We start from the raw sequence: 27,749 nt of genomic DNA on the forward strand, positions 1-27,749 counted from the left end.
ACCGAATACCATTTTAATCTGCTTGTCGTTGAATTGCCGGCGAGAAACGACAAACTGCCGCACCTCTTGTTAAGACCTTTTATTTCATCAATTTGAAAGGAACACGTAAAAACAGTGTACAAAGTTTATATTATTTGTTTACTAAAGCTGGTGTCCTCAGTCTCGGGAATACGGGAAAGGCAGGTACAAAATAAAGGTCGAAATAAAAAATAAGTATAAAAGGAATTTCCCTATTATTTTCAGAATGTGACAGCGAAGGGTGAGTGTGCATAGGAAGAAATAACAAACAGATTTCAAACACTGAACAAAGGTTTGCAAACGATTGAAGAGAAACAACTCCATTAAAAAAAAACATTACATTCAATAACATATGATGCATTTTTTTTTGTTTTTTGTTTTGTTGAAAAGAAGAAACAAAAAGATCATCTCACTTTAAAGTCTGAAGTGCTTTTGGAAACCCTTAAGCACACGTTAACTCACCAAGAACTTCTTCTCAGCTGTCTTTAGAAGGGAAGAAATCATTCAAACAAACAAATCTTTATTTTGTATCCACAACATCTGAATTTATATTAGAAAATTAAAGTAATTTAGTCTTTACCAACCATAAAGTACAAATCCAAATACAATCATTTTGGGGCAGCAAAGTGCATATCATTGGCACAGTAAAACTCATTCTCATTGATGCTGGTCTCATAAATAACTCAGAAGCTCGTGAATGGACACCAATCCTCTAAAGTAGCAAAAAAACAAAAAAAACAAAAAGAAAAATCTAAGATGACTCTGTGCATTTCCCCCTTGAAGCCCAGTTTGTTTGCAAAGTGTTCCTAAAGAAGCATATCTTGTTAAAGTGACCTCATTGAGGCTGCAGTAAATGCACTGGGTGGAAAAACACCCAATTGTGTACTGTACACAGAGGGGGGGGGGGCAGAGGAAAACCTCTGCAGGGCCGCTGCGAGTGACCCCGATCAGAAGAAGAAGAAGAAGAAACCAGGAGGAGTCCGCAGCACAGCATCCAGATAAGAAAAAAAAGGCATCAGGAACTAGAAGCACGCACTTTTAAGGGAGAAGCTGTTGATTCTCCCCGACAGGAAAACCGCCGGGTCTCAACAATGACTGTGGGGCAAAACGGCTACAAGACGACTTCGCCGCAGGCCGGGCCGCTATGATTAATCAGGATGTGGTCGATGCACGTCTGCTGTTCCTCACATGACACTGTATTGCACAAATGACTTCTCAGACCCATCGTGGTGCGGCGTGACGACACAGGAGGCTGACCGGCGCCAGTTTCCCATCCTGGCGTCCAGAAGAATCAGCCATGCGTTACAACACGTACGTATGCAGGAAGATTGATTTTTATTGGATAGGATACATTCACTTATAGCGCCAAAAAATGTCTGAATGGACTCGGGGGGGGGGGGGGGGGGGGGGAACAAACTGATTTATCACCCACTCATACAACACACTCTCTGCTCACATGGTGTTTTTGGTCCTCAGCATGCCTACTCTCTAGTTGAAATGTTTCTTGTTGTTTTTTTTGTGTATGTAATAAACGACCGCTCTCATGATTAACAGATTCATAGCAAATGGCCTAATTATTCTGCGCATCCATGACTACATTTCCTCATTCGTTATGGCGTATTGGATGCCTGCACAGTATACCGCATAAGGACCAGGAAATGCCGGGTAGTGTCACCTCCGTGGTCGCTCTCCTAAGGCCACACAGAAACAACCACGGCCATCTTTGTTTTGTGTTTCCTCCTTCCTTGCGGAGGGGAAACGAAAAAAAGAAGAGAAGGGGACAACGTGCAGATAAGCAACTGTTGCATCCAGCAGCAGCAGCAGCGACATCTGCAGACAATGCCGGGAGGACGGGGGCCGCGGCCCCCCCCGGTCTTCTGAGAGTGCAGTCGGGTGGGGTGAGGGGAGACGGGCGGGACCGGAGGAATGTTTGAGAGTGGATCAGGCCGTCCCGCTGGCGGAGTAGGAGAACTGCGGGAAGTGAGGCCTCCGCTCGCTGTCAAAGGACTCCATACTGTCATCTGGAGATGCAAACAGAAACAAGTCGCGTTTCAGAGAAGACGATTGCAGGATATCGTGGCAACATTCAATTCAACTTTATTTATATGGCACCAAATACAACACAAGTCATTTCTAGGTGCTTTTAACAGAGAAAAGAGAGAAACCCAACGGATTTTGTGTCGTCAGGCAGCATTTTGGTCCCGTATGAACTCAGGGGTGTCAAATATAAGACCCGTGGACCAAAACAGGCCTGGAAGAGGCTCCAATCAGGCATTGACGAGTTTTAGACAAAACACAACACTGAGGCCTGAGCTGAGATATCAGTGAGGAAAACATCCATAATGGAACTGTTGTTTTGGGAGATTTCACTGTATTTTGTACCAGAATGTTTCATTAGAATTGGCTTTATGTTAAAATTATAGTCTTTTCCAGTAGTACTTTTTTGGTTTCGTAAAAACAGACATTTTCATCACGTATACCCAGAATTCATTGGACGTGTTTAACATCCCCGTCTTAAATAATCTTCGACTCAATTGTTTTACCTTTGGGTGAATATTGTTCATAAAATATGTATCCTTGCAGTAGTAACCGTTGCATGCCTACTTCTATTCATCATAACTCTTAGACCAGGACTATGCAACGTTTACGACCAAGCGAGCCACTTTTAACACCTACCAAATACAACTCGTCTGGAAGTTGCCAATTAAATGTTCGTAATTTTGCCATGCAAGTAAAAACTGCATTTTATGCATCATTGAGTCATTTAAATAAATCTAACAACACTGTATTTCTCAATTTAAATCAATTATTTATATATTTTTATTGACTGAATAATAAAACTTCCCTTTTCTCAATGTCACACGTGATAAAGTAAAAAAAAAACGTTTATCAAAACTTTACTTTAATGTGATTTTTGTCCATGTATACCGTCATACTGTCATATGTGCAGTCGCAGCCAGACTTTTTTTTTTTTTTCCTTTTACCGTCACTCGTTCTCCAGGAGAGGGCAGGCTGCCCTTAAGGGAGCAACCAACTTTCTTTTTTAACATATATGAGCCTCCCAGAGCACACACACTGGTAGTTAACGTGACCTTTATGATTGTATAGCACCACCTTGTAGAACTTCTGTAATGGCGCGTGGCTCGTGTTTGAAATGAAACAACTGCAACGGAATCATTTTAGGAATTTTAAATCCTTTTCATAAAGCCTGAACTGGGAACTTGGTTGATTATTCTTTTTTTTTTGTTGTTGCTGTGATTAAGACCAGCTGTTCTCTTGAGTAAAGTTACTTTGTACTGCCATCTCGCTGGAGATTGAGAGAAATGCCTCCAGAGCAGCGAGAACAACGGCGGACAGCCTGAGGGTATTAAGACAGTTGTGCAATGACAAGTTCCCTGCGAAGTCGCAGTCGCGTCTGTACATCCGACGCTACCTTGTCCAGGCGGCGTGATCGTGATGGTCTGTGCCGTGAACTCCTCGTCGAAATATCTCGTGTCAGTCTCGGAGGTGACTTGGGGCTTAAACGGCGGGACCAGCTGTTGGTGAGGAGAGGAGACACAAACATGTCAGGACATCGGAGCCGTCACTCCGTCTGGCAGCAGCCGAGCGCTCTGATGACAATCTCGAACGCTGGCGGAAGGCGCTTCGAGTCATGAAGCTTCATCGATCCCCGAAGGGAACGACGGCTATCTGGGATCGGTGCCTTTAAGGTCGCGGCGATCACGAAGCGAGAACGACGGGGAACAAAGAGTGGAACAGTTTTAGAAACCCACCTTCTTCTCATAAACGTCTTGCCATTCGATTCCAGCAAAGAACTTGTGCTGCATGATTTCCTTGGCGTCGTCAGGCCCGCCGCCTAACCTGCAGACACACGGACACCAGATTGTTCCCTCAGTTTCTTAGATTTCATCATGACTTGTGATTCCAAACTATTTCTTTATTTGCATGCAACAGCTGTGAAACACCATAACAATTGTACATACATCTCATATCGGCCAAAACATTTCTACCATCTGACTAATGTCGGTCACAAAAAACAACCAGTATGGACTCCGCTGGACCTGAAGGCGTGCCGAGGCGTCTTTCATCAAGATCTAAGCAGCAGATGTAATGCGGGTCCATCATGGAAGCATCATTGAGCATCATATGACTCGTTTACCTTGTTTCTTCCCAAATGTTTTGTGCTTCTAACAAAGCAACTCTGGTGGCAAAAGAGTAAGACGCTTTAATGCCAATATATAAAAATACAATGACATTTCATTCGACAGCTTCTCTCATTCACTTGCTGCAGAATACCGTATATCCTCTCAGTAACAGGCGCCACCATTATCAGAGTGATTGGTTTCCCCTCTCAGCGATCATTCTGTTATGGCTGATCGATGTAAAGGCGGTATGAGGATAACTTCAAGAGAAGGCATGAGGTACGAGTGTCTGGGATACTAGAAGGAAATAAACAAATCTTTACAGCATTAATAGAGGCACAAGAAGCCTCTACGAAATGTATTCATTCAATAGAAGGGTCAATCGTCACTCTGTTAAACTAATAACAGTAAAAAAAGAAAAGACATTGGATGTTTGTTTGTTTTTTTTAATCCTGTGATTCAGGACGAGTAGAACAACCTCTTGGCACCGGCTGCTCCACTATGGGGGGTAAAACAACACGATCTGTTTAACGAAGGGTGTGGGCTCGTCTCCCAGAGACGTTCAATAACATCAAAAGCTAATTTTGTTCTGAAACTGACCAAAGCAATTAGCTATTTGATATGTAAAAGCAACTGGTTCTAACCATTCATTACAAACACAGCGCGATCTAATGTTGCAGGAAGTGAAATATTTATGAGGCATTTCTTATCTGCCCCAGCGAAGCCGGCAGGTATTGCTCAAATTCAGAGATCACAGCTGGGGCCTCAGGACCTGTCTGCTCTGAGGTTGTGAAAATGTGTACAATCTCCAAGTGTCCGTCAGCGTTTAGCCTCACCGAAATGTTTGGTGGAATCAAAAGATGTGACGAGTTCGTTTTTACTGCTTCCATCCAGACTTTTAACTTCCTTTAATTTACACACATGGTTGGCAGCATGTGATACAGTTCTTCAAAGTTCTGACACGGGGAAACTTTAAAGAACATTTCAGTTAAAATCTTTTGTTGTTTTAAAGAATCTGGTCATGGATTTTCCATTGAAATAGCCTACTTATTGTATTTGAATGTGTTTCCAGGTGTGTTTTTGTGCAGGTCTCCTCCATGTCGTACAACCTTGTTTATTCCTGTCTCTATCTCTGCATCGTGTGCATTATGTTGACTGTATGTATTTCATGTCACTTTTTGTGTGAGTTTTGAGTCTTTTTTTTTTTAACCAGTATGTAACTGGACACAATTTGCCATCCCTAGTCCATCATCATCAAATCTTACATTTGTGCAGTACGATACGAGTCAGTAGCGAGCGGCGGGCACACAAAGAATTTCATCAGAAATGTTCTAGTTCTGTTTGTCAGAGTGTATTATATATAAACCTCGTCTACTGCAAAAGTAATCCTCGTCAGCATCAGCACTTAAAGGTATTTCTCTGATATTGTTGTACATGGTCTGCTCCTGATCATACTCTTGTGCTGTACGATGTGTTGAGTTCATACAAAGTCTGTACTGACGGCTGAATATATGAGCTAAAATGACAGCAAGCATCTTTTGGTCATTGCGTTTTGGATCCGTCGCCGTGCTCTGGTTGAGGTTCTCACCTTTGCATGGGGTCTTTCTTCAGCAGACCAGAGAGCAGCGAGCGCGCCTCGGGGCCGAGCGTTCGAGGGAAGCGGATATCTTCCATGAGGATGAGCTCAAACAGCTTCTCGTGGTCCTGGTTGTAGAACGGCAGCCTGCCGCACATCATTTCGTACATCACCACGCCGAGGCCCCACCAGTCCACGGCTCGGCCGTAGTCATTGTCTTCTAGCACCTTGGGAACAAATAAGAGAGGGCGAATGCTTTTAGTGCAGTTGTTGAGATGCTCTTGTGTGTGTCTACTCTCATCTTCTTGAATCTCAAATTCGCTGACATACAGAACTTTCAAAAAAAAAAAAAAAAAAAAAATAGCTGCTCCCTTTGGATCCAGATTTTGGTTCAACCAAGAAGGCTGTGTTTGGATATCAAAGCTTGGTGACGACAGCAGCTCTGTAAACTGAACATACAAACCCGAAAGCAACTGGGTTGTGTGTGTATGTGTGTGTGTGTGTGTGTGTGTCCCAAGCACCCCGACCCCTCAAAAAAAATCACCTGCTATACCCCCTGGTCTGGGATTTTGAGGCAGCCCCAGCCAGCACTGACTCACATCTCACATTAGGAGCAAGGATAGAGTTTCCTCTGGAGCCCTGCATATTTAATCACCACAGGGCCTTCCGCACACACACACACACACACACACACACACACACACACACACACACACACACACACACACACACACACACACACACACACACACACACACACACACACACACACACACACACACACACACACACACACACACACACACACACACACACGCACGCACGCACGCACGCACACACACAGATCAACAAGCAGCAAAGGTGTGGGTCGCCTAAATAAGCAAATATGTGGCAACAAACAAGAGCAGTCTCCTACGAACCATCAACACAAACCAAAACAGAATCACAGAAAAAGGCGAAAATATTGAATCCGATTCTTTCCATACGGTGACTTTTCTTGACAGTTCTTAATGAGACAAACTCCTGCAGTGTTGTGCTTCGTGAACAGCGCAACCTGTTGCATGACTAATGTGCTGCTGAGCGGAGCTGTTCCAAGGTCTCCGGGGACATGTACTGGATTCTACCTCGCCAGGCGGATGTTGAAGGTGAAATCAAGACAAGGAGAACAGTCTGTTCCGTGAAACCTTCAGCGGCGTGATCCTGGCTAATTCAGACCTCGGAATAGAAACTTAGATAAAAAGATGAGGGCAGATTAATAGAATTAGATATTGACACAACAAGAGCACTGGCCGAAAGGGAAGGGGGGGATGGATGTGTCCGTAAAAGGAACAAAACCACTGTGTGTGTGTGTGTGTGTGTGTGTGCATGTGCGTGCGTGTGCATGCGTACGCAGCCTGCGTGTGTCTGTGGGCACTCAGCCTGGCGCTGCGGTGAGTGGTGAGCACCGGGGAGGAGGACTGGGAGGGCAGGGGGGGGGGGGGGTAACGTGAAGCCGGTGTGGGGCTAGGATTACTGGGCCGTCTCTATTTCCAGCGCTGCTGTCGTGTGATTCACACCGTGCGACAGCTGGGCCCGCAGCTGCCCCATATATGTAGAAGAGCGCCACAGCTGTGAAGCTGCCAGGAGCGCAGGAGCCAAGCTCATCCCTCATATACGTAACCAGGACTGTTTGCCTGCCTGGGCCCCAGCCCCGAACTAATACTGTTACACTGCCCCAAAGGAGCAGGGATAGGGGAGGAGAAAGGGAGGAGACGATAAAAGGCGCACACGCACACACACACACACTTGCTGCTGGTGCTTTGCTCTGTAGACTGCACTTTTTCCTGCTCACAAAGTTCTGCAGTGACAGCCATTAATCTTTCAAGCCCGTGAATCCAGATCGGTGTCACCCGCCAGATTAAAGCCGCAAGAGTTTCTCAGTGTTGATGTTCCCTTAAAAGCCAATTCCCCAAGCCAATGATGGTTTTCTACTTGTAACTACTTAATAAAAGTGACTAAGTGAATTTGTCCTGCTCTTTACTCCAGAGACAAACTGGTAAGGCATTTATAGATTGGCTCTCTGTTCTAACGCTGCCTCTCTTCTCCCCCCCTGCTCTGGGTGGAATATTCCCAGACGTTACAGCATTCCTGTGCAGCACACACAACAAGGTCATTGTTTACTGCAGAACAACCTGTAACACTGCCTGGCTCGCACTCCAGAGAGACTCTCGCCAGCGACCCCCGTTGCCATGGCAATGCCCCCTGATGTCTCCCTGTGCTCCGATGCCGAGGTTGGAGCTGTCACGGGCTGTGCTGCTCTGCGGAAGGAGCAACGTGAGCCCAGAAGAGCTCGGGAAGGACAGGTGGAGGGATGGTTTTTCTCCCAACATCATTTTTGTGTAGGTGCCGAAGTAGACCTGATTTGGCCTCACATCTGTCCTTCATGGACCATTGCTGATTAGAGGGAGTTTAGTCCCGACTGATTAAAAGCACAGGTATGTGTTCGGCGGGGCAGTGTGGGATCGCGTGCTCACACCGCCCCCCCCACCCCAGGTCTGCCTTGGTCAGGTGAGGCATCCCAGGCAGCAGTGGGAGGCTCAGCTCCCCGGGTGCCACACAACAGCTGTAGCCAATGTGGGGTTTTTTTTTTTCTTTCCTCCAGGGGCGGAAGCTCACGTTTCCTGAGGTGCTGCCAGCCAATTACTCCTCCTCCTCCACCCCCCCCCCCCCCCCCAAGTAGAAAATTCCAAATGGAGGCTAAAAACAACGAAACAACAACTGTGTCAACATGGACACCCTTCTCCGGGAAAACATTTTTTACGACAACAGGCACGGGGATAACGCAGAACACCCATGCACTCGCACGAAACACACACACACACGCACACACAATGAAATATCGGGTAACACAGCCCACTCCAACACTGTCATACCTGCACGCAATAGGGAGTCGCCACACCCCTCCTCACACAGCAAATATGAGAGCAGGCTGCCCTGCCCTCGGCACACGGCTCACTTATTAACTCAACTTCAGCTGGAGATTAGAAAGGCATTTTGGGACAGCTGCCCTTTCTTCCTCCAAATGCTTCTCATCCCCTGACGTCCGACAACAGATCCACGGGCTGCATTTTTGTCCGGGATCGACAGATGTCACGTGTGGAGGAACGGCATTCTTTATTGGGTTCACAACATTTTTCCCATTCATTTCGATGGAAATAGTCCGTTTGATTTTGCTTATTTTAATGAATACCAGCAAGTAAAACCACAGCTCCAGATGATCAAAGTGCATTGCTATTAAAAACGAATATCAGTGCAATAAAATAAAATCTTGAATAATTCAGTAATGTGTCCAGATTGTTCTCTCAGTAGTTTGATGCTTATAAAAAGTAATTAATCATTTACTGAATCATATCATATGGAGTTTACGGTCCCCAGTGCTCAACTAGCAAATGGCAGATTTGACTGTGCATGGTACATTGTGACCTCCACCACCAGTAAACACCAGGTGAATCATAATAAATAACTTGTGTAAGAACCCTTAAACCATAAGTTCTCACTCTGTTTCTGTGGATAAAGTATGAACTCACCCTCATAGTACAGTTTTGATGTTAATGCTCTTTAGTCTTCCAGTTAATGAATTACAAACTGTAATTTTAATGAAAATATATGGTAACAAATGCAGTATGTTCTCATTCATTCAAAGCTTTAAAAAAAAACAAAAAACAAACACCAGCCCTGACGTCATTCCATTCATGTCTGTGGCTATTGATGTCAGGAAGCTAAAAAGCAAGCCTCGGCCTATTCATCTCGTAAATCCATCTGGCGTCTAGTCTGCCCTCGGTCTAACAAGAAACTTGTCAGATTGAATAGCACAACGAGGCTGGAGCACTTAGCAATTACTTACCAAAGAAAAAAAACAACCTGACAAAAGTCTCATGGGAACTCAAAAGATATGGTACTGCAGACTAACTGATTCACTGTTCCACTATTCCGAGTTACAGCTTTAATGTCTTCTCTGCAGAATGCACTCTTTGAAAGTTGTGCGGCTTTAAACCCCCTCGCTGCCTTGGTTTTAACTCGCAGGTCATGTTTGACGCCTCTCAAGTACAATCAAGTGGAAATCGTGATGCGTCATTGATCTGAACAGAGCACCGGAGAATCGGTGGGGGTTTCAGAAGCACTGGAGTCAGTATTTCAGGCGGAGCGAGTCACTGCTTGTGTTTACCTCCGGTGCAAGGTACTCCGGCGTCCCACAGAAAGTCTTCATGGTGGCGCCATCTTTGATCCCCTCCTTGCACAGGCCAAAATCTGTGATCTTTATGTGTCCGTCTTTGTCCAGCATGAGGTTTTCCAGCTGAGAAGACAAAAGGAATAAGCATCATTATGAAAAGACACAAGACCGTATCCTTGGAGTGAGTTACAGCTATGTACATTTTATTTCTATACGTATATATAGTTAGCTGGATGTGGGGGAAAAAAAAAAAAAAGCAAACATAAAGAAACTGTCTTAGTCCAGGGTATATCTTCAGTTCAGAACCATGTACATGTGAACCTGAATGTATTTGGAGAGGACACGTATAGTGAAATAGCCCCCCAAGGCCTAAAGGAAGTGCATTGTGCAATGTCATGACTTGTGGTTTCATGGCCTTTTAATATCAGCATGTCCTCCCCCACCCCCCCCACCCTCCGCTGTCTCTTTCTCTCACTCAGTTAAAGTCACCTGGCAGCTGTAGCTCACACGTGGCCAGCAGCGCCCGGCCAGAGTCAGCACATCCTCCAATCCTGCTACCCTGGCATTTTCAGGAGAACCCTAGCAGGCTGGGAGCCTGCCTCATAAACCCAAGGGAGGGAAGGGAGGGGGTGGAGGGAGAGACGGGAGGAGGGGAGTGCTGTGGCGTGCTGACCTGGCTGGTATGGTTTCATCAGCTGGAAGGAGTCTGGCTACAGATGCCCACTGCAACACTGATAACAGCCCTCAAAGCCCTTCGATATCCAAACAAGCCCATGCTATCTGCACCACCTACCTCAGCAGCCAGCTGTAAATACTGACTCACACTCGCAGGTTGACTACGACCAGTGTACAAAAGCGAGCGGAGAAAACCTTGAAAGTTATTCACTGTGAAATGCAGACGAATTTTCTCCTCCTCGGAGTGAAAGGGGATTAGCAGCCGACATAAAGAAAACGATGGCACATAAGTGCACAAAGTGCACAAATATCTGCCGGTGAGAATCTGCGGCGTGCTAAAATAGGAAGCACATTTCAAAGAGCCCTGCTATTTTTCTTCTTCTTCTTCCATTTTTTTTTGTCAGTTGAGCTGCATAAACGTACAGCGCGAGCTTCCGTCCAGCTGCAGTGAGGTCTGAAGACTGATCAGGGGGAGGCAGATCAATAAGCCCCTGGCCACCGCCACTACAGAGGCAAACCCTATTTATATCCCGCCAGGGGAGGGAGGGGGAGCAGCGTCTGACTGCGAAGATGGGAGAAAGCGACGACGGGCTTCTCCACCTACCTTAAGATCTCGATAAACCACATTTCTCTCGGCGTGCAGGTAATCCAGCGCCGACACGATCTCGGCTCCATAGAAACGTGCCCGCTCCTCCGAGAACACCCGATCTCGTGAAAGGTGGAAGAAAAGCTGCGAGGAAAAACAAGGAAATGAGGGGAAACGAGGGGACAAATGAAGAGAGCTGGAGAATTCAACAATTCAATTCAACTTTATTCATATAGCACCAAATACAGCGCAGTCATTTCGAGGTGCTTTTAATGGAGAGAAACCCAACAATCAAATCGCAGAGTTCACAAGAACACTAAGTTATTCCCTAAAGCCCGACGGGTGCAGGTTTACTGATGGTTAAAATGGCTTACCTCGCCACCGTTTGCATACTCCATGACAAAGCACAGGCGGTCATGTGTCTGGAAGGAGTATTTCAGTCCCTGCAGACGAGATATAAAAGCTCAATGCAGAACTTCACAATTGCAGCGAAGTCAAGAGGAAGCTGGTATTTAAAAAAAGATTATAGTGACATGAAATGTTGCAACACGCGTTGCAGCTTCACCCCTTTAGCTACATTTTCAGAGAAATGTTCAAGAAGTCTGCAGCACAGAGTATCCATTGTGTGACAAATCTATGGCACCAGTTAGCTTTGGTCACATCACATTATGTGTTCGCTCCACCTTCCACTCACACGTACTACTTCTGAAGGACGTTACACTAAAACCCACCTCAGACGTATAGAAAAAAGGCTTTAAAATAAAACAAACAATACCCAGTGTTACTATAAAAGCCCTCCACTCAGCTGCAGCCTTTGTAAGCAAAAGTACTTCGAACATTCCTGGTAAGACGGCCTCCGTTTTCTGAATAGATGCCGCTATATTAGACTGAAGAGGCTCCTGAGGATGCCTGCGAGATAAAAATAAGGTTTGGTTTAGGTATATGGAAAGGCTCCTTACTGTCAAGAACGGATGCTTTGAATTCTGGAGGACTCTGTTTTCTGTGAGTGTGTGCGCCACTTCATCCTGGAAAGGGGGGGGGGGGAGAAAAAAAAAAAAAGGCACAAAGAGTGTTTGTGCAACTCTGACGACAGCCAACTATTGAGGTATCAGTCATTGCTCCAGTGCCCCACTCCCCATGTGTTTTCACCCCTTTACTCGCCGATTAGCAACCACTCACTTTTGCTACTATAACCTCCTTCTTCAGGATCTTCATGGCATAGTAGCGTCCTGTGGCCTTCTCTTTTACCAAAATAACTTTGCCAAAAGTGCCTTTTCCCAGGAGTTTGAGGTATTCAAAGTCGTGCATAGTCTGGAAGGCAAGAGGAAAGAAAGTGGCATCCGGTTACAAACGGGAGCATTAACAAACTCGAGCTCTAACTAGCCGGGACACACAATCCCACTGGCAACAACACTGAGGCATTTAAGGCACCGTTTCACCCGTGGAGCAATTTCCACTCCCCTAATGGTTTAGCCTATATGTGGTTGTGTCTCAGTTAACCTCTGACCTCCTCACTGAGGAGAATGTTGAAAATGGTTGTGTGGGGGACATATAATCCAGTGGCCTTGGACCTTTATGTCATGACGCATGAGGGGGGGGTTGTGAAATCCAGTGGACATGCTATCTGGTGCTAAGCCACCCACGGCTGATGTTAAAGCCGGAGAAGATGGCGGAAAAGAAAGTCGAAGTCCAAATACATCCGGGTGGAGACGGGAAGCAGAGGTTTACCGAGAAATCGGGGGGTGTCAGACACACGTTAGTTCATCTTATAATCATCTTTACATTTTAACATTTTTCTTTGTTGGTATTCGTGATGAAAATGTCTACATTTTCACAAGAATCAATTACTTTTGAAATTGACTACAATCTCAACATGAAAGCCATTTTTAATGGAAACTTCCGAAGAAAAACACAGTGAAATGTCAAAAAAAGGCAAAACTTCTCTTCTTTTGATAGCAACTCAGTAGCTCGCTTTCATAGCAGTGCATAGTGTTGTCTCGGCTCAGGTCTCAGTGTCCTCTACTTTAAAGAAATGTATTTTTGAAAAAAAAAATCTATATTTTCTTTAAAAATGTTTACAATGCGCTTCTTGGTTTGGCCAGATTGAAGCCTCTGGTGGGCCACTTTTGGCCCACGGCCCTTATATTAAACACCCCTGGTCTCGCTCGAGGAAGCAAGAGTTTTTCCCCCCAATTATGACAATTCACACCGGCATGGATAAATGTCAGGGAATGATAATGGAAAGAAAAGGTCGTCGTCTCGGTCAGTACCACTTTGAGTCTTGGTTTGGTCAGGTAGACCTCCATGTCCATGGGGTCCGGAGAGGAGTCCATCATCTCCTCCTCCTGCTTTTGTAGGCCTTCAGCCACTGCCTGGATGGCTTTGGTCCATTCTTCCCTGAGAGACACACAAGCAGCACAGATTACATCACCTCATTTATACCCTCATGCAAGCTCCGGCAGCCCCAATCATGTAATTGTCTTCTTATCAACAGGAAGACAATTTCAAGTGCGAGTTCTCCCGATGGCCCGTAGACTGTGTATACACATAAGAATGACTGCGTGCAACTAAACAGCTCATCAAATGCAACAGCGGCTTTTTTTTTTTTCCTTTCTTTCTAAACACGTGCAGCTTCTTTGTGTTTTCCGGCCGTGTGAGGGGTGTGCGCTTCTCGCTTGCCTCTCCTCGGGGGTCTCCACGTGGAAGGTGCGCTCGATGACAGTGGTCCACTGCAGGCAGCGGATGATAAATGTGTTGGGCTTAGGCCGTTCCGTCTTCATCAGCTGGCACTCTGACCACAGCCAGGGAGAGAGGGGAGGGAGATGAAGAGAAGGGCCAGTGTGAGCAGAGAGGGGAGAGACAGACCCACAGTTATAGCCATTTATCTTTATCGCCACCCTAACAGACACTGTCGGCCAATTTGGAAAAGAACAGGTGCACTTTGGTGGAAGAAAACAACTGTGATCCTTTACTTGTCAGCTCTTTCAAAACATTCAATGGACTAATAAATGATTTAAGGTGTTATCAAAGCAAAATCCCTTGAAATTGAATAAATACATTACGAGAAATTCCGCAATAGGATACCAGTGCTCTCCAAGGTTAACGTTGTGACTGAACTTTCCAATCATATTAGAACCTTTATATTTCAAATATTATGACTAGAAAATGATAATTTGATGAAACTATAGTGAGATCTCATTGCTTCACAGACGACATTCTAGACGCAGAAACAGTAAAAAACAAACAAAAAAAAGAGCAAGAGGGACATACAGTCATTCAGTGCAGGGTGTTAAACACGCCCTGAGTGGGCGGGACCTTCTGAAAATGACTGCAATCTCAACATAAAGCCAATTTTAATGATACTTTCTGGAGTAAAATACATTGTAAAGTCCATTGTAAAACCTTTCCTACACATGTTTTTAGAAACCGTTTTTTTTTTTTTTAAACACTATTTAGTTGGTGGTTTGGAGCCTCGTGTTTGACACCCCTGCTTTAGTGGTTAAGATCCACACTCTAAAGACATATTATTAGATAAATTAGTGACTCTTATAGCTGGTAGGGGAGAATGTGAGTGTCTCTAATGGACTGGTGACCTTTCCAGTTTGTACTCTTGCCTTGACTGCCTTGAAGTTGAATAAAGTGGAAATGAAACAATAAAATAAATTGAATCAGCCAATCAATTGTTTATTTTATAACTGCCACTTTAAATGTGTTGGGATTAGCTCCAGGCTCCGGAGCACACCAATGAATAAGAAGAAGAGGAAATGTACAACATCTTTAATTTTATATTATCCCACAAATCTGTACATTTTCATTTTTATTCCTTTTTTTCCCCCTTCAGTTTCCTACTTTTCAAGCAAACAATTGTCTTGTAAGCACTTTGCAAAACAATTACTCACAACAGTCTAATAACTGAATTTACAAAGCAGAGATTTCCATCTGCACCTCCGTCACATTAACATCTGTTCCCAAATGAAACATGTCAGCAAATATGTCACGATGTGACACAAAATGGCCTCTGCCTGATAGATGGAGGACTCGCAGTGGACCACCACTGAGATCCAACATGGCTCCATCAGGGCGAGTGTGTAATCCAGCTGCAGCGGCCCCGTCAGCGGCGACGCACCATGTGTCCTCTGCGGCGGGGTCGCAGCGGCGACAGCAACCAAAGCACGCCGCTGATGGAGACGGCGCCCCAGAGCAGAGCCCAGATAAATACTTGAAATCAGGCGGCTAATGGCCACGATAACTCAAGAGTGTTGGAGAGGAAACATTTTTGTTAAACAAACAGTATGCTGTCTAATTGCTGTGTTCAGTCATCTGCGCAGCTTATCGCAGCAACTTTTTTTTTTTCCTTTCCTGATGAGAGGAGCGAGCGAGTGAGCGAGCCGGGCTGCTCTGGGCATTCTTTGTTGTTGTTATTTTCTGCCACACTATGAAGAAGACACATGCAGAGACGAGGGATGATGAGCGTTTGGGAAAACCGGGGGCCAGTGGCAGATCCTTTCTTTGTTTGCTCCTTTTAAAATTAACATGAAAAAAAAACACACACACAAAAAAACCAACAACCCCTTTTAACATAATAGTGGAGGCAAAGTGTGAGTGCTTCCATTCATAGCGATTGCATGACACACTCGATGATTATGAACGGGGCGGTGACGTGGCCACGATGTGGCAAAAGACGCCGTCTATGCAAACTTTCTTTTCACAAGTATTTTGCACATGATTTGTACACTGGCCTACATTGTTTAAATGATTACTATTCAGGAAGGGCTGAGGTTTAAATACATGTAAAAGCGCTGCGAAACAATGTTTGAGAGCTAGGTGCAATTCTGTATAATTACCCACAGTGGTGCTGTGCTAAAGTTTATGTAGGAGTGATATAATGCTACTTATCCACCATGTAATACCAGCAGGAAGACAAACCCAACCATATAATGTTTATTAGGAATGACTTTTAAATTAGTTGAGCTTTTTTTTAAAAATCTAGTTCTTACCTCAATTTTTGTCAGTTTAAACTTTCTCTCATTTTGAGAATCAGTCTTTAGTTTAACTATTTGCCTTATACTTTCTTCTTTTGTCCTTAAATTGTTCCAATCTGCATGAAAAGTGCTATAAAAAGAAATAGACTGATAAATGAATAACCATTTACGGCTGCCAGACGTTTAGACGAACACGCAATAAGCGATAATGTTGTCAAGTATTGCAAGATTGATGTGATTTGCAATAAATGCAAACATTAAATGTTTTGTCTTGTTTATTGCAGTTGCATTTTTTTTCCTTTCTTTTGACAATTTTCCTCTATTTTTGTGTGTCTGGCTTTCGCCCCGTAGAAATTAGGTATGCAAATATTAAGACTGTATTTATAAAAATCCTTTTAAATAGTCAATAACAAACACGGGTAATTATTTGCACTTTTCTTTCATATTTAAAAATATGCCTGAATTTGCAGAGTGCACATGTTCAGGGAATTTAAACATAATTCAATCCAGTTCATTCCATGTCTTGCAATATGTATATTGAGTGTGTTGATATTATATATTTCTGTTTTAACTATATGGAAATGTGTGTTAAGTGATAAAAATTCACATTTAATGCAATTATAAAAACATTATTGCATTGTCAGTGGTGAATTTCTTGCCGCATGCTGACGACGCTGTGTCTCTGAGAAAAAAAAACAACAACCCAGATTTGATCGATATTGTCAGTTGCCAATCACTGGATTTGCCCTCGTGGCAACTTCTTCGCTAAACTTGGCGAGTTTCCAAATCTGTCAGCAACTGTTTTGATGACAGAAACGACAAATGGAGCAACTTTTTTTATGGTGTTTTGGAGATTTTGAGTGAGACCTTGATGTCACTCGTTTCACAACGACCGTGATGCCGCGAGCCTCTTCTTGTTCCAGACAGTCGTCAGAGCAGAGAGTCCATGTCCACACTGCAGATGAACTGCCTCGGATCCCACCCTGGCTTTTAAATTAAATCCCTGCATTCAATATTCAATATGATATTGTACTATTTACAATACAGGACACAAATTGACTTATGTAAAGTGTGTCCAGTGAGCACGTCAGGGGGTTTCCATAGCAAATCATTCCAAGACAAAGCATAAAAGTCACAGACATTTTGAAAGGAATGTCCTTTATCAATGGTAAAACTCAACAGAAGAATATTTTAATCCTATATCTAATCATGTTTATGCATTTTTTTTTACCTTCTTCTAAACCTCCCTCAGTGTGCATTATAATTACATTGAAACATTCAACTGGAGAAATATTTGAGGTCGTATTTCAGGACAGTTGATGGCTTCCCTCCTTGCTGAGAGCTGACACAGTCCTCCTTATTGAAGCCATTATCTAAATTCAGCACTGCTGTCGGTGCAGAGGAGACACAAGTCAGGCTGTTTATGCGTTTCTATTGGCTACAGGTGCATTAAACACCCACGCGTGCAGCACGAGTTCTTATATTTTATATATTCAACACCCTCTTTTGTCCTATTTGGAAATAAAAAGAACAACCTGTAACGGGAAGGTCAAGGTTCGAATCCAACGGCCCTCGAAAGGGGCATCAGGAACAAAACTTGTGACGTCTAATGCCCGCTACAAACCATTTGATTTTAGCAATCTGACAAGTTCACAGCAAGAGATACTGTAAGACATGAATCTAATAAATTTGGCACGACATGAAGTTTGCTTTGTACAGATTGCACGATGAAAACGCGAGTCGAAAGAAAACCCAGAACGAAAAGTGGGCAATCGCAACAGTTGTTTTTTGTTGTCGTTTCAAAACAATTCTCACGCAGAGCTGTGCGTCTTTTTAAGCTTTGACAGTGTTTTGTCACTGCATTGTCTTCTACGTGCTGAAGTCATTCCCTCACAAGGTAAAGTGATGTAAATAAAATCATTAAGATACTTTTTGACTGATTCGTTTCTTTTTTTTTTTTTTGATCCAACAACGCAAGGGAAACAAAACAATACAAGAAAAGCAGCATAAAAAATAAGGCTGCCAAGTCACAAAAAAAGGGGGGAAAAAAAAAACATGGTGGTTTTCTCTGAAGCAGATACTCACGTGCTACAGAGAAGTTATTTAAGGGGGTTTCCAGCTGGTCAACATCTTGTGGTCGCTCTTTGTAGCCAATGAATGTACCATCACTCTTGAGGAGAAAGTACCTCGGCCTCCAGGTCTTGATGTATTCTCCTGATGTGAGAAAGACATTGACAAAGTGGACAGAATTAACAATTTATATCAAACCGTGCACAGAAAATCCTCCATCAAGCGAGCCTTCATTGAGAATGTGTACGTGCTTGTACATTCTCAGATTGCTGACCAGTGCGCGACTGCTGTGTTTACAACGTGGTTTCATGATTAATGACTAAACGTCCTCTTTTTTTCGTCCTCTTTCTTTTTTGCTTTAACTCCCAGCAGTGCTGTTCGTTTCTAATTACTATGCTGTTCGCCGGTGTTCCCGAAAATGACCATCTTGTCACCGTCTCTCTTTTAGTGTAGGTCAACTGCAGGACAAATGCGGGTTTTAGTAAAAGTCAGGGGATCTTTCCTCCACCTTGTCTGCTGTTTAGCCGTCAATTTGCACTGCAGATAATGACTGAATACTGAAATTTAAACCACATCGCCTTGAGAAAAGCAACTCGAGATTTTGCCTTTCAAGTTCAAAAAAAGCTTTGTCTGGTTGAGGAAAAAAAAATCTTAATTGAAACTTTGCGCATTTAAAATATAATGTATTCACACTCTCGGATTCATTTTCGGCTCCTTCTACGCAAATTCAAAGCACTTAAGTGTTTCTCAACTTCATTTCCAGTCATTTCAGGAGCGACGAGAATCACTTCTAGAAAGTTTTCATATATGCAGAACAAGTGCAGAAAGACTCAGATGTTTGAAATCAATGGCTTTCCAATTAAAAAGTTCCCATCGGCCCTCTCTTAACTCCAAAATCATGTTGGCTGAAGCCTCGATTTCAATTTGATCTTCAAATATAAACTCTCCACAATTCCCATTTTCCCGACAACTGTCAGCACTTTAAGCCATGCGTGTCCATTCGCTCAGACACGCGAGCGTCACACAAATGAATCTCTCTTAGGCAGACTAAACTCAATCTATTCCGGTGACGCTTCAGGAAACGTTGGGCCAGATGTTGTGCAGACTGGGGGGAAAAATAGCTTACATACCATAACAAGGCAGTGGCACACAGCGGAGTGGAACTTGAATATTTATACAGGAAAACTGTAATTTATTTTTAATTACGGAGCCACATATTAACCCCATGCAGAGCTGCGCCAAGCTGTCCTTAATTGCCCCATTTCCTCTGATACAGAAGTGCGTGCGTGTGTGTGTGTGTATGCACGTGTGCGTGTGTGTGTGTGTGTGTGTGTGTGTGTGTGTGTGTGTGTGTGTGTGTGTGTGTGTGTGAGAATGGGGAAAAGTGGAAGATCTGTCAATAAAAGCTTCTGCTACACTCCTTCAAACACACACGTCTGACTGGTGAAATTGTGAACAGATCAGACGGAGCAAACATCGGCGCTTCCTCCGTTCAGTGCGCGTCTAATAAAATATCTAAAGAACTGCATGGATTAATAACACGGGCTGAAAGTCACTTCTCAAGATTTGTCACATTTTTTGACATCCTGAAATGACAAAACTTGTCATTTCTACATTTTCTTGTAATAAACCAATGACACAAATGGCTAATTTTGATAGGAAATCCACCATATGGCTTTGACAATATGAGGGAAGGAAACATTAGAGAAGCAATGTCATTTTCATAAACGATGACCAGATCAGAGGAATATGAAACAGACTGTTCACACCATGGCTGGCGTTAAGAAATACTCCAATTACTGAATTTCAGTACAATTTTGTGAACTTTTCTAACTTTTTTTTAAAATGTATTTCTACAGATATGCAAGTGAAATTCACACTGTGAAATCAACTCCATTGTTTTTATAGGGTGCTATAGAGTATGACCAGTTTCAGTCAAACATATTTCTGATTTACAACAAAATAGTTTTTTTGTTGTTGTCATTTTGAGTAGAACTTGTATTTGTTTTCCCCAAATTGTATATTGGTCTTCAAAATGAGAATTTTTTTTTAGCAAATACAAGATTCATAAAACTGTTGTTGTATATGTCAAAGAGTTTGAAAGTAATATAAAGTAAATGACTATATTGAAGTGCACTTAACATAAAAAGTGGCTTTATTCCAGAGGTCATGTATAATGTGTATAAGGAGATTAGCTTAGCATGTTCGGGTGGGAGTAATTCGTTAAAAACAAACACGTTACTGTAATTAAGTGAAAATCTATGGTATTTTTTTCCTATCTACTATTTAGACCATTTAATCTAAGTCAAAACAGAGTATGTACACAATTTCAGGTTAATTCTTTGAACAAAGAAAATGTATTTCTCCTACTAAAGTTGAATTTTCATACCCTTCATTGTTTGTCTGAGAACTGTGTTTTTCACCATGGATCTTTTATTTAAATGGGTTGATTTCCTGCTATTGGCAAAGCACTTTAAGTGGTTTTTGTAGCGCCGTCCTTTGTAGTTTTAATTGTAATCGAATACAATTCCGGCAGTCTCACAAGAGTTAGACAAAACCCTCTGAACTCCTGGGCACCTCTGGTGTGTACATCATTCTGCAGAAACGCTTCAAGCCATGAAACCAAAAGCAAACAAACACCTGATTTACAGTAACCATGTAGGTGGTGTCACCAATCACCACACTAGAGAAAAGATTTGCTCCAGAGCACAATGTACTTAAGTCTTCAATCCACAGCAGATGTCCAATATGTTATTACATTTTTCATCATGGCAGGGCAGGGGGGGGGGGGGGTTTCATCTCACTTTCTGCAGAGTAAGCATTTTCCCACCAAATATAGCACATTTAGAAATTAGTTTGACTTTGCGAGCTGTCACGTTGCCACTCTCGCCGTTTCTGAACAAAGCTGATCACAGTGCTGTCCTAATTGAGGCACATACAGGCAGATCCTGTTTGGTGGATTTCCCTCTCGACTGTTTGAATGAAACCCAATTACCGTGATGAGTCGTTTGTCTGTCTCCAACCTGGAAACGCTCACCAATCAACTTGCACATCAGTCACCCGACTGTGCACGCTGGTCCCCAGAGGAACGCACACGCGTACGGTTGTTTATCATGAGCCGTCAAGGCGACCGCAACCCTGGACTTTCAGCACGCCGGTGTTTGCATAAAATCTAAATAGTAGAAGCGCAGAGGAAGTGCAGCGACTGAGACATCAGCTGGGGAGTTTTCATCAAGACCCTGTTCCAACTACAAAAAAAGTTGCATAAAAACAGCAGCCAGCAGGTCTCCTGAGCACCCAACCTTGTTTTCCTCAGCCGGGCCCCCATCTGGTGCCCCCCGCTCTGTGGTCAGGTTTTGGCTGACCCATATCCCCCCCCCCCCCCCCAGCAATAGTCTACTAGCCAGCACGGAGGACAGTATGTTCACAATGTAGCTACAGCATTAATGAGCGCCCCTACCTGACACCGCGACACGACATGAAGGCTCGCCGTAACGAACGCGTCTGGCTGAGCAGAAACTCCAGTTTCTTAATGCAAAACTTCCCAATAAATCCCTTCCAGACCGGGTAACGTGACGAGGGTGTATTACAGTAGTCGGATCCTCACGGGCCGGGACAGGTGTCGACGTGTGTGAATGTAAATAACATGCGTATGCGTGTGGGCAGTGAAAAGAGTGACAGATCACAACATTTCGTCGTCACGGCTTTTCCTGCCAGCTCCACTGACGCACAGCGGCCGCCAGAAGTAGCACGGGGTGGTCATGTGTGTGACGCAGCAGCACCGGGCATGGCATGTACTGTATTAGTTGAGACGCTGCCATCCTGAGATAGCCCTGATCCCATGGATGGCAGGAAGATGAGGATATGAGCCCGGCATAGCAGGGTCCTTAAACAATTGTCGCTATGCAATCGTAATATTAGGAGAGACGTGTGTGTGTGTGTGTGTGTGTGTGTAGCGTCTGCAAAGACGACACGCAAAAAATGATAAGCAATTCCATTAAGGGCATGCGACACTCACCAGAGGCGTCAAACCTACAGCATGCCAGTCAAAACCGACCCAACCACCATTAGAAAGAAAGCCTTTAATATTTCTATGCATCTTGTAATGTACTTACTTGTAATTGCACTGTTTCAGCAAGAGAATCAGATACAACATAGCATAAGAACCGAGATGCCAAACTGTGATGTTGATGTGGCAAAATGTCACAATCCCACGTCCCATCTTTTCCGTAGGGTTTTGCAAAAAGATTAAATGTAGAATGTTTTCAGAATATACTTGTACTTCTCTGCACTAAAACAGACAACATTTAGAGTTTTTTTTTTTAATACTTTATCGTACTTTTCTGGCCCTTTCCACATCAAATAGAGCTGCATCTATCCCCTGAACTAACACGAGTTTGACATTCTCCATCATTGTCACCGACATATAGGGAAAAAACTAAAAAAACGAATGGAAACACGGCACAAGTTTGTGGTAAGCTGAAATGAAGCTGCAATTATGGTGTGGGTTATGTGTAAATATGAGTAAATGTTTGAGTAAGTTTGAGTCTGCTGCCTTTAAATATGCTTACAAACATGGGGAATATGCAGGGCTGACAACTTTTGTCTTAGGTTTTTAGAGTTTACACACATAAATGCACACATTTAATGTCCCAACATACCGTCTCCATTATCAGGAATCATTTTTTGAAAGTGGTGCAACGAATATGTTGGTACTAAAACAAACCAGTTTGTCCTTGTTGCTTGTTTTCAACAGTGGGTAAAGCAGTAAAACAGGAATACAGGAACTTTAACTAATAATAATTGCAGCGTCCCATAAGAAACACGTGGTGCGAGTTTAAAGTAAATTGTGTTCGTCTCACCCTTAATGCATGAGAGCAAAATGTGAATATGTGTACTATCCAGATTGTCCAGCCATTGTAACACTGTCAGAAACCTTGTCAGAATGTAACTACCTGCCTGTGCACGTACTGAACTAGTGATCTGGGTTATCTGGGACGACAGAGAAGGTCTTGAAGAGTCATGAGGTCCTGATGTGTTTGCGTCTTTCTGTTGAAGTCTGTGGTGGCTCCTTCCCACAAACCATTAGGAATGTGAGCTCCTTTGAAATATTGATTCCTCACCTTGGGGCACCATGTATCATGCTTATGCAGATGACACACAACTTTATATTTCAGTGTTATCACATGACTATAGTCCCTTACGTTCACTTTAAGTGTATTCATCAAATCAATGTGTGGATGAGCCAGACATGACAGAAGTGATTGTTTTCGGCCTCAAAAATGAAAGATCAAAGATCAGTGCTCACCTTGAGCCCATCATTTAGCGATTATGTCATTTATAGCTAAAAAATAAATAAAAAGCCTGTGCCAGAAATCTTGATGTAATTATTAAATCTGTCTATTAACCACCTGAAAAACATAGTTAGAATAATAGGTTTTCTTTCTCAAGAAGATATTAAAAAAACTTAGTAGGCTAGATTGATATGACGGTGATTTTCCTCCAAACACTGGCTTGCTGTGAGTTGAAGGTTGGATTTAAAAAATTGTATTGCTGGTCTACAAAGCACTGAATGGTCTTGGAACAAAATATGTGCAAGACTTATTCATTCCCAATGAAACATCCAGACCACTCAGTTCATCTAGAAAAGGTCTCCTGTCTGTTCAAAAGGACGAGAACCAAACAGGGTGAAACAGCATTTAGTGTGTCTGCTCCTCACTTCCTGAAGACTTGAAGGCTGCTCAGAATCTCAGCTAATTTAAATCAAAGCTGAAAATGTGCATCTCCTTGTGAAGCACTTTGAATTACCTCGTGTATGAACGATGCTATACAAATAAACTTGCCTTGCAGTGCCTTATGTGGGTTTTGTTTGCTCTATGAGGCTGTGTGCTGCTGTGATAACTGCTTTTCTAATGGGTGCACTGACATTTTGTTGGCTATTATTCTATTCACAGATAAATTCGGCAAACCAATTTTTCAAATCACAAAATGTCTCTTTTATTCCGTGCCCCGGACAGACATGACAGATGTGACAAAATGGGGGAGGGGGGATGAAATAACGACATTAAAAATCAAGGTTGTTCTAATCTTTTCCTGCACGTGTAAATGCTATCAGACAGATGAGGCAGCTACAGATCAACTAGTGCATGTTCCCAGACAGGAGGCCACAGCGACTTCTCCAACTGACCACAAACTTTGTCACATGAAACAAGTGGAAGCAGCTATATCCGCTTGTGTGTGTGTGTGTGTGTGTGTGTGTGTGTGTGTGTGTGTGTGTGTGTGTGTGTGTGTGTGTGTGTGTGTGTGTGTGTGTGTGTGTGTGTGTGTGTGTGTGTGTGTGTGTGTGTGTGTGTGTGTGTCTCCCAACCCCCGACACTGTCTGCACTCAGAGCATAAACAACAAAGATGACCCTTGTCAGCTTCCTATTTACACTCATTTCCTCTTCTTATTCGGTCGTACTTTCCACACTGGCTTTTATGAAGCACTGACATGATCAGAAAGCGAAAGTGACAGGTTTTTTTTTTGTTATCCCCCCCCAAAGTTTACTTGAATGCAGTTTTCGCGTAAAAGCGATAACAAAATCCCCACCACGCTGCAGATGTGCTACACTTGACTTCAGCACTGTGCATATAGCAGACCCCAAATACATCCTGTGTACAGTGCGAGACAGGGTGAGGGCTGCTGACAAAGGACAATGGACTTCATAACAACACAACACAGGAGAGCCTTCAGCTTTCAAGTCAGTTCATCATCACAGTGTTCCAGTAAACTGGAACCCTTTTGATGTCAACGTGCTCTCCAAAACAGGAAAGCGGCCAACAGACGGACTGACCGCGATTTAGACAAGATAAAACCCGCTGCAAGTGTCTGGTCAAGATGTGGTGAGGAAATCCACTGCGTTATCTGTGTCCCGCAATCAATGCGCTTCCAATAAAAGCAAAGTGCCACAGCGGGACATGTGGCTCAACTCAAACAAATTAAGGGAAGGACGGAAGAAAGGGAGGACTGATTTGACACGGGATGAGAAATGAGAGAAATGGAGGGGGATGAGAAAGTGCAAAGACTTGCACTGAACGGAGTGGTAGTGAGACAGATCACTGCATATGTTCCTCACATATGTAGGACTGTAAGTGGGTGGGGGCGGCGGTGTCAGGGCAAGTGGAGTGTGCATGAGCCATGCGCAATGTGTGTGTGCATGTGTGTGTGCATGGGAGGAGCTGTCAGGGCCTGATAGAGTGTCTTTACATGACAAGCAGCTGCTGAGGGCTGGGATGCGCGCTGGGCAAAGTGGAAAATAATGAACGGAGAACTGCTGCCAAACACAACAGAATTCATCTTTATTTGCCAACTGCTGCATGGCCCTGTGTGTGGACAGATCCAGCGTGCCACCGCCACGCCCTCTATACCCCCCCAAAACACACACACACACAAATATACAGCAAGGTGCAGGAGGAGAGAACAGGTTTGGCCACAGCTGCACGTGGTGGAGCATCGTCTTGTTTGCTTATGCATGCGTTTATCAAATCAAGAGCACCTTATGTTTATGTGTACTACTATGTGATGTGAAAAGGCTCCCAGAGTTTGCTCCACACAAATAAATAAGGACATCACCTAAACCAGTGGTGCCCAACATGCACTTCATTGTGAGAGACAATAGAGCAGAAATTATAAATATTGAGACATTGGAGAGGGGGTACAGAGACCCTTTTTTCAGGTAATTTGGGGGCTTTAAGAAATAAAGTGGGTTATAGTGGACTATGGAGATCAATTTCTTCAAGTTGCTTGAGTGCAGTCATAGAATACAAAAAAGGCTCATTTGACTTGTCTGTGAGAAAAAAAAAGGACCCGGAGATTAAAATCTACATAGAGGCTTTCTTTGGACACCACTTGCAAGTTCACTCAGTTGTGAATAAACAAGCTTTCTTCTCTCCCAGCCTTCTCCAAATAAATTCTGTCCACACCTCACCATGAACACGGCTCAACACGAGGCTTCAGGGCATGTAGTACACATGCCTGGCCTTTAGGGGTGCTGCGACTTACCAAACACACCAAGAACGCAGAAGAAGGCAAAGCACATAGAACATTAGAAATAGGATCCTGCTCATAAACCTCTATACAATTCTAATTCTATAGGTCTATGGCCACACTCTTCCTGCTGTTAGTGTCATGTAAGCTGATGCAGCTCGACTGGAGCTTGTAGTCTGTGATTGTTGTGGTTATTTGATGACATCGCGGAACGCCGTTGGGGGAGAGGGGGGGCGATTCCATCATCTTTTTTCCACAGATGATCGTTTTTTGCAGTCCACACCCCGGGGGGGGGGGGGGGGGGGGGGGGTTGGACAGAATGAGCGGGGGTTTTAAAATTTCCCCATTCTGGGACCCGTGTTCAAAAAAGCCCGTCTTCGTGCTCCTAAAAACGCCACCTCATGTGGAGGCCAGGCCAAAAACAGCACGTTTAGATTAACCGGTTTCTTGGTGTGGACGGCCCCTCAGAGACCAAAATGGTAAAACAAGGGCAGTCCGTGTTTTTGAGTGGTCATTAAAAGGGTCAAATGTGGGGGACTTTAGCCAGAAGAGGGGGAGAGAGAGTGACAGAGGTTAGTGGCTGTTTCCGAGGAGCATCCTGCTCTATCCGTCTCTATGTGACAACAACAGGAATGTTGAGGTCCCAGCTGCTGTGGCTTGTTGGCTTTTAATAAGACACATCATGTAGCATTCATCAAGCGGCCTCTGAAAGAGAGAGGCCACAGTGTCCCAATAATGTGGCCAAACTAACAGCTCAGTTACACACCACCCCTTCCTTTTCTGCTGTGAGGGTTTGCGTATAACATTTTCAAGACAATATTCTTTAAAAAGGAGAGGCCCGTGTAAGTCATCTGGCACTAGATATACCAAGCACGCACACACACATACACACTTACTGGAACATGCACACCCTCACGTGGCAAGTGGGTAAATGATCTCACAAAGAGTGAGTGGAACCAAGAGAGAGGGTCAGACAAAATGTGCCTCTCAGTGCCCACACCCAGTGGTTGGACTTCCTGAGAGGGCTGCTGTTGGGTTTTGTCCCCGTCTGGCCATTCATGGCTGGGGGATGAGAGGAACGGAGCCAGTGGTAACTGCATGAACTATGTGTGTGTGTGTGTGTGTGTGTGTGTGTGTTTGAGTGGTGAGAATCGGATGAGAAGAGGGGGGGGGGGGGGTGGGCGGAGGTTGAGGATTAGGGAATTAGAACTCCAAAGCGAGGGAGGAGGAGAAGGGGGGGGGGGGGGGGGGGGGGGGGGGGGGGGGGGCTTCGCCTTTTGTTGGTTTTTCCTCAGCCGCCCCCGCCATCCCTTCGGCCCTTTTCTGCCGGGTTCTGCCTGTAAGCTGCAGCTGCGGCCTGCCACCCTGTGCCCTGCATCTCAATGAGCCACGGGCTGCCCGCTCCAGAGGAGAGGGGGCTCCCTGATGCGGGGGTCACCACTGAGCCCCGGCAACCGCGAACTC

At 44.1% G+C, this 27,749-nt stretch overlaps 1 protein-coding gene across 3 annotated transcripts in view; it reads right to left on the reverse strand.

Annotated features, from left to right (window-relative positions):
* Positions 1 to 1,831: 1,831 nt before the first annotated feature.
* The window catches only part of akt1 (v-akt murine thymoma viral oncogene homolog 1), a 36,972-nt gene continuing 11,054 nt past the window's right edge, over positions 1,832 to 27,749 (reverse strand). For all 3 annotated transcript variants that reach the window (XM_080513192.1, XM_080513193.1, XM_080513194.1), the window contains 12 exons: positions 18,275 to 18,403; positions 13,887 to 13,998; positions 13,478 to 13,604; positions 12,387 to 12,518; positions 12,167 to 12,232; positions 11,582 to 11,650; positions 11,226 to 11,351; positions 9,941 to 10,069; positions 5,749 to 5,963; positions 3,792 to 3,879; positions 3,452 to 3,554; positions 1,832 to 2,039 (listed from right to left, as the gene is read on the reverse strand). In XM_080513192.1, the coding sequence (XP_080369318.1) occupies positions 1,960 to 2,039; positions 3,452 to 3,554; positions 3,792 to 3,879; positions 5,749 to 5,963; positions 9,941 to 10,069; positions 11,226 to 11,351; positions 11,582 to 11,650; positions 12,167 to 12,232; positions 12,387 to 12,518; positions 13,478 to 13,604; positions 13,887 to 13,998; positions 18,275 to 18,403 (1,376 nt within the window). In that variant the 3' untranslated portion in view covers positions 1,832 to 1,959. The remainder of the gene's footprint in view (positions 2,040 to 3,451; positions 3,555 to 3,791; positions 3,880 to 5,748; positions 5,964 to 9,940; positions 10,070 to 11,225; positions 11,352 to 11,581; positions 11,651 to 12,166; positions 12,233 to 12,386; positions 12,519 to 13,477; positions 13,605 to 13,886; positions 13,999 to 18,274; positions 18,404 to 27,749) is intronic.

Source organism: Blennius ocellaris (assembly GCF_963422515.1).
Source record: "Blennius ocellaris genome assembly, chromosome: 17".
NCBI classification, from domain to species: Eukaryota; Metazoa; Chordata; class Actinopteri; order Blenniiformes; family Blenniidae; genus Blennius; species Blennius ocellaris.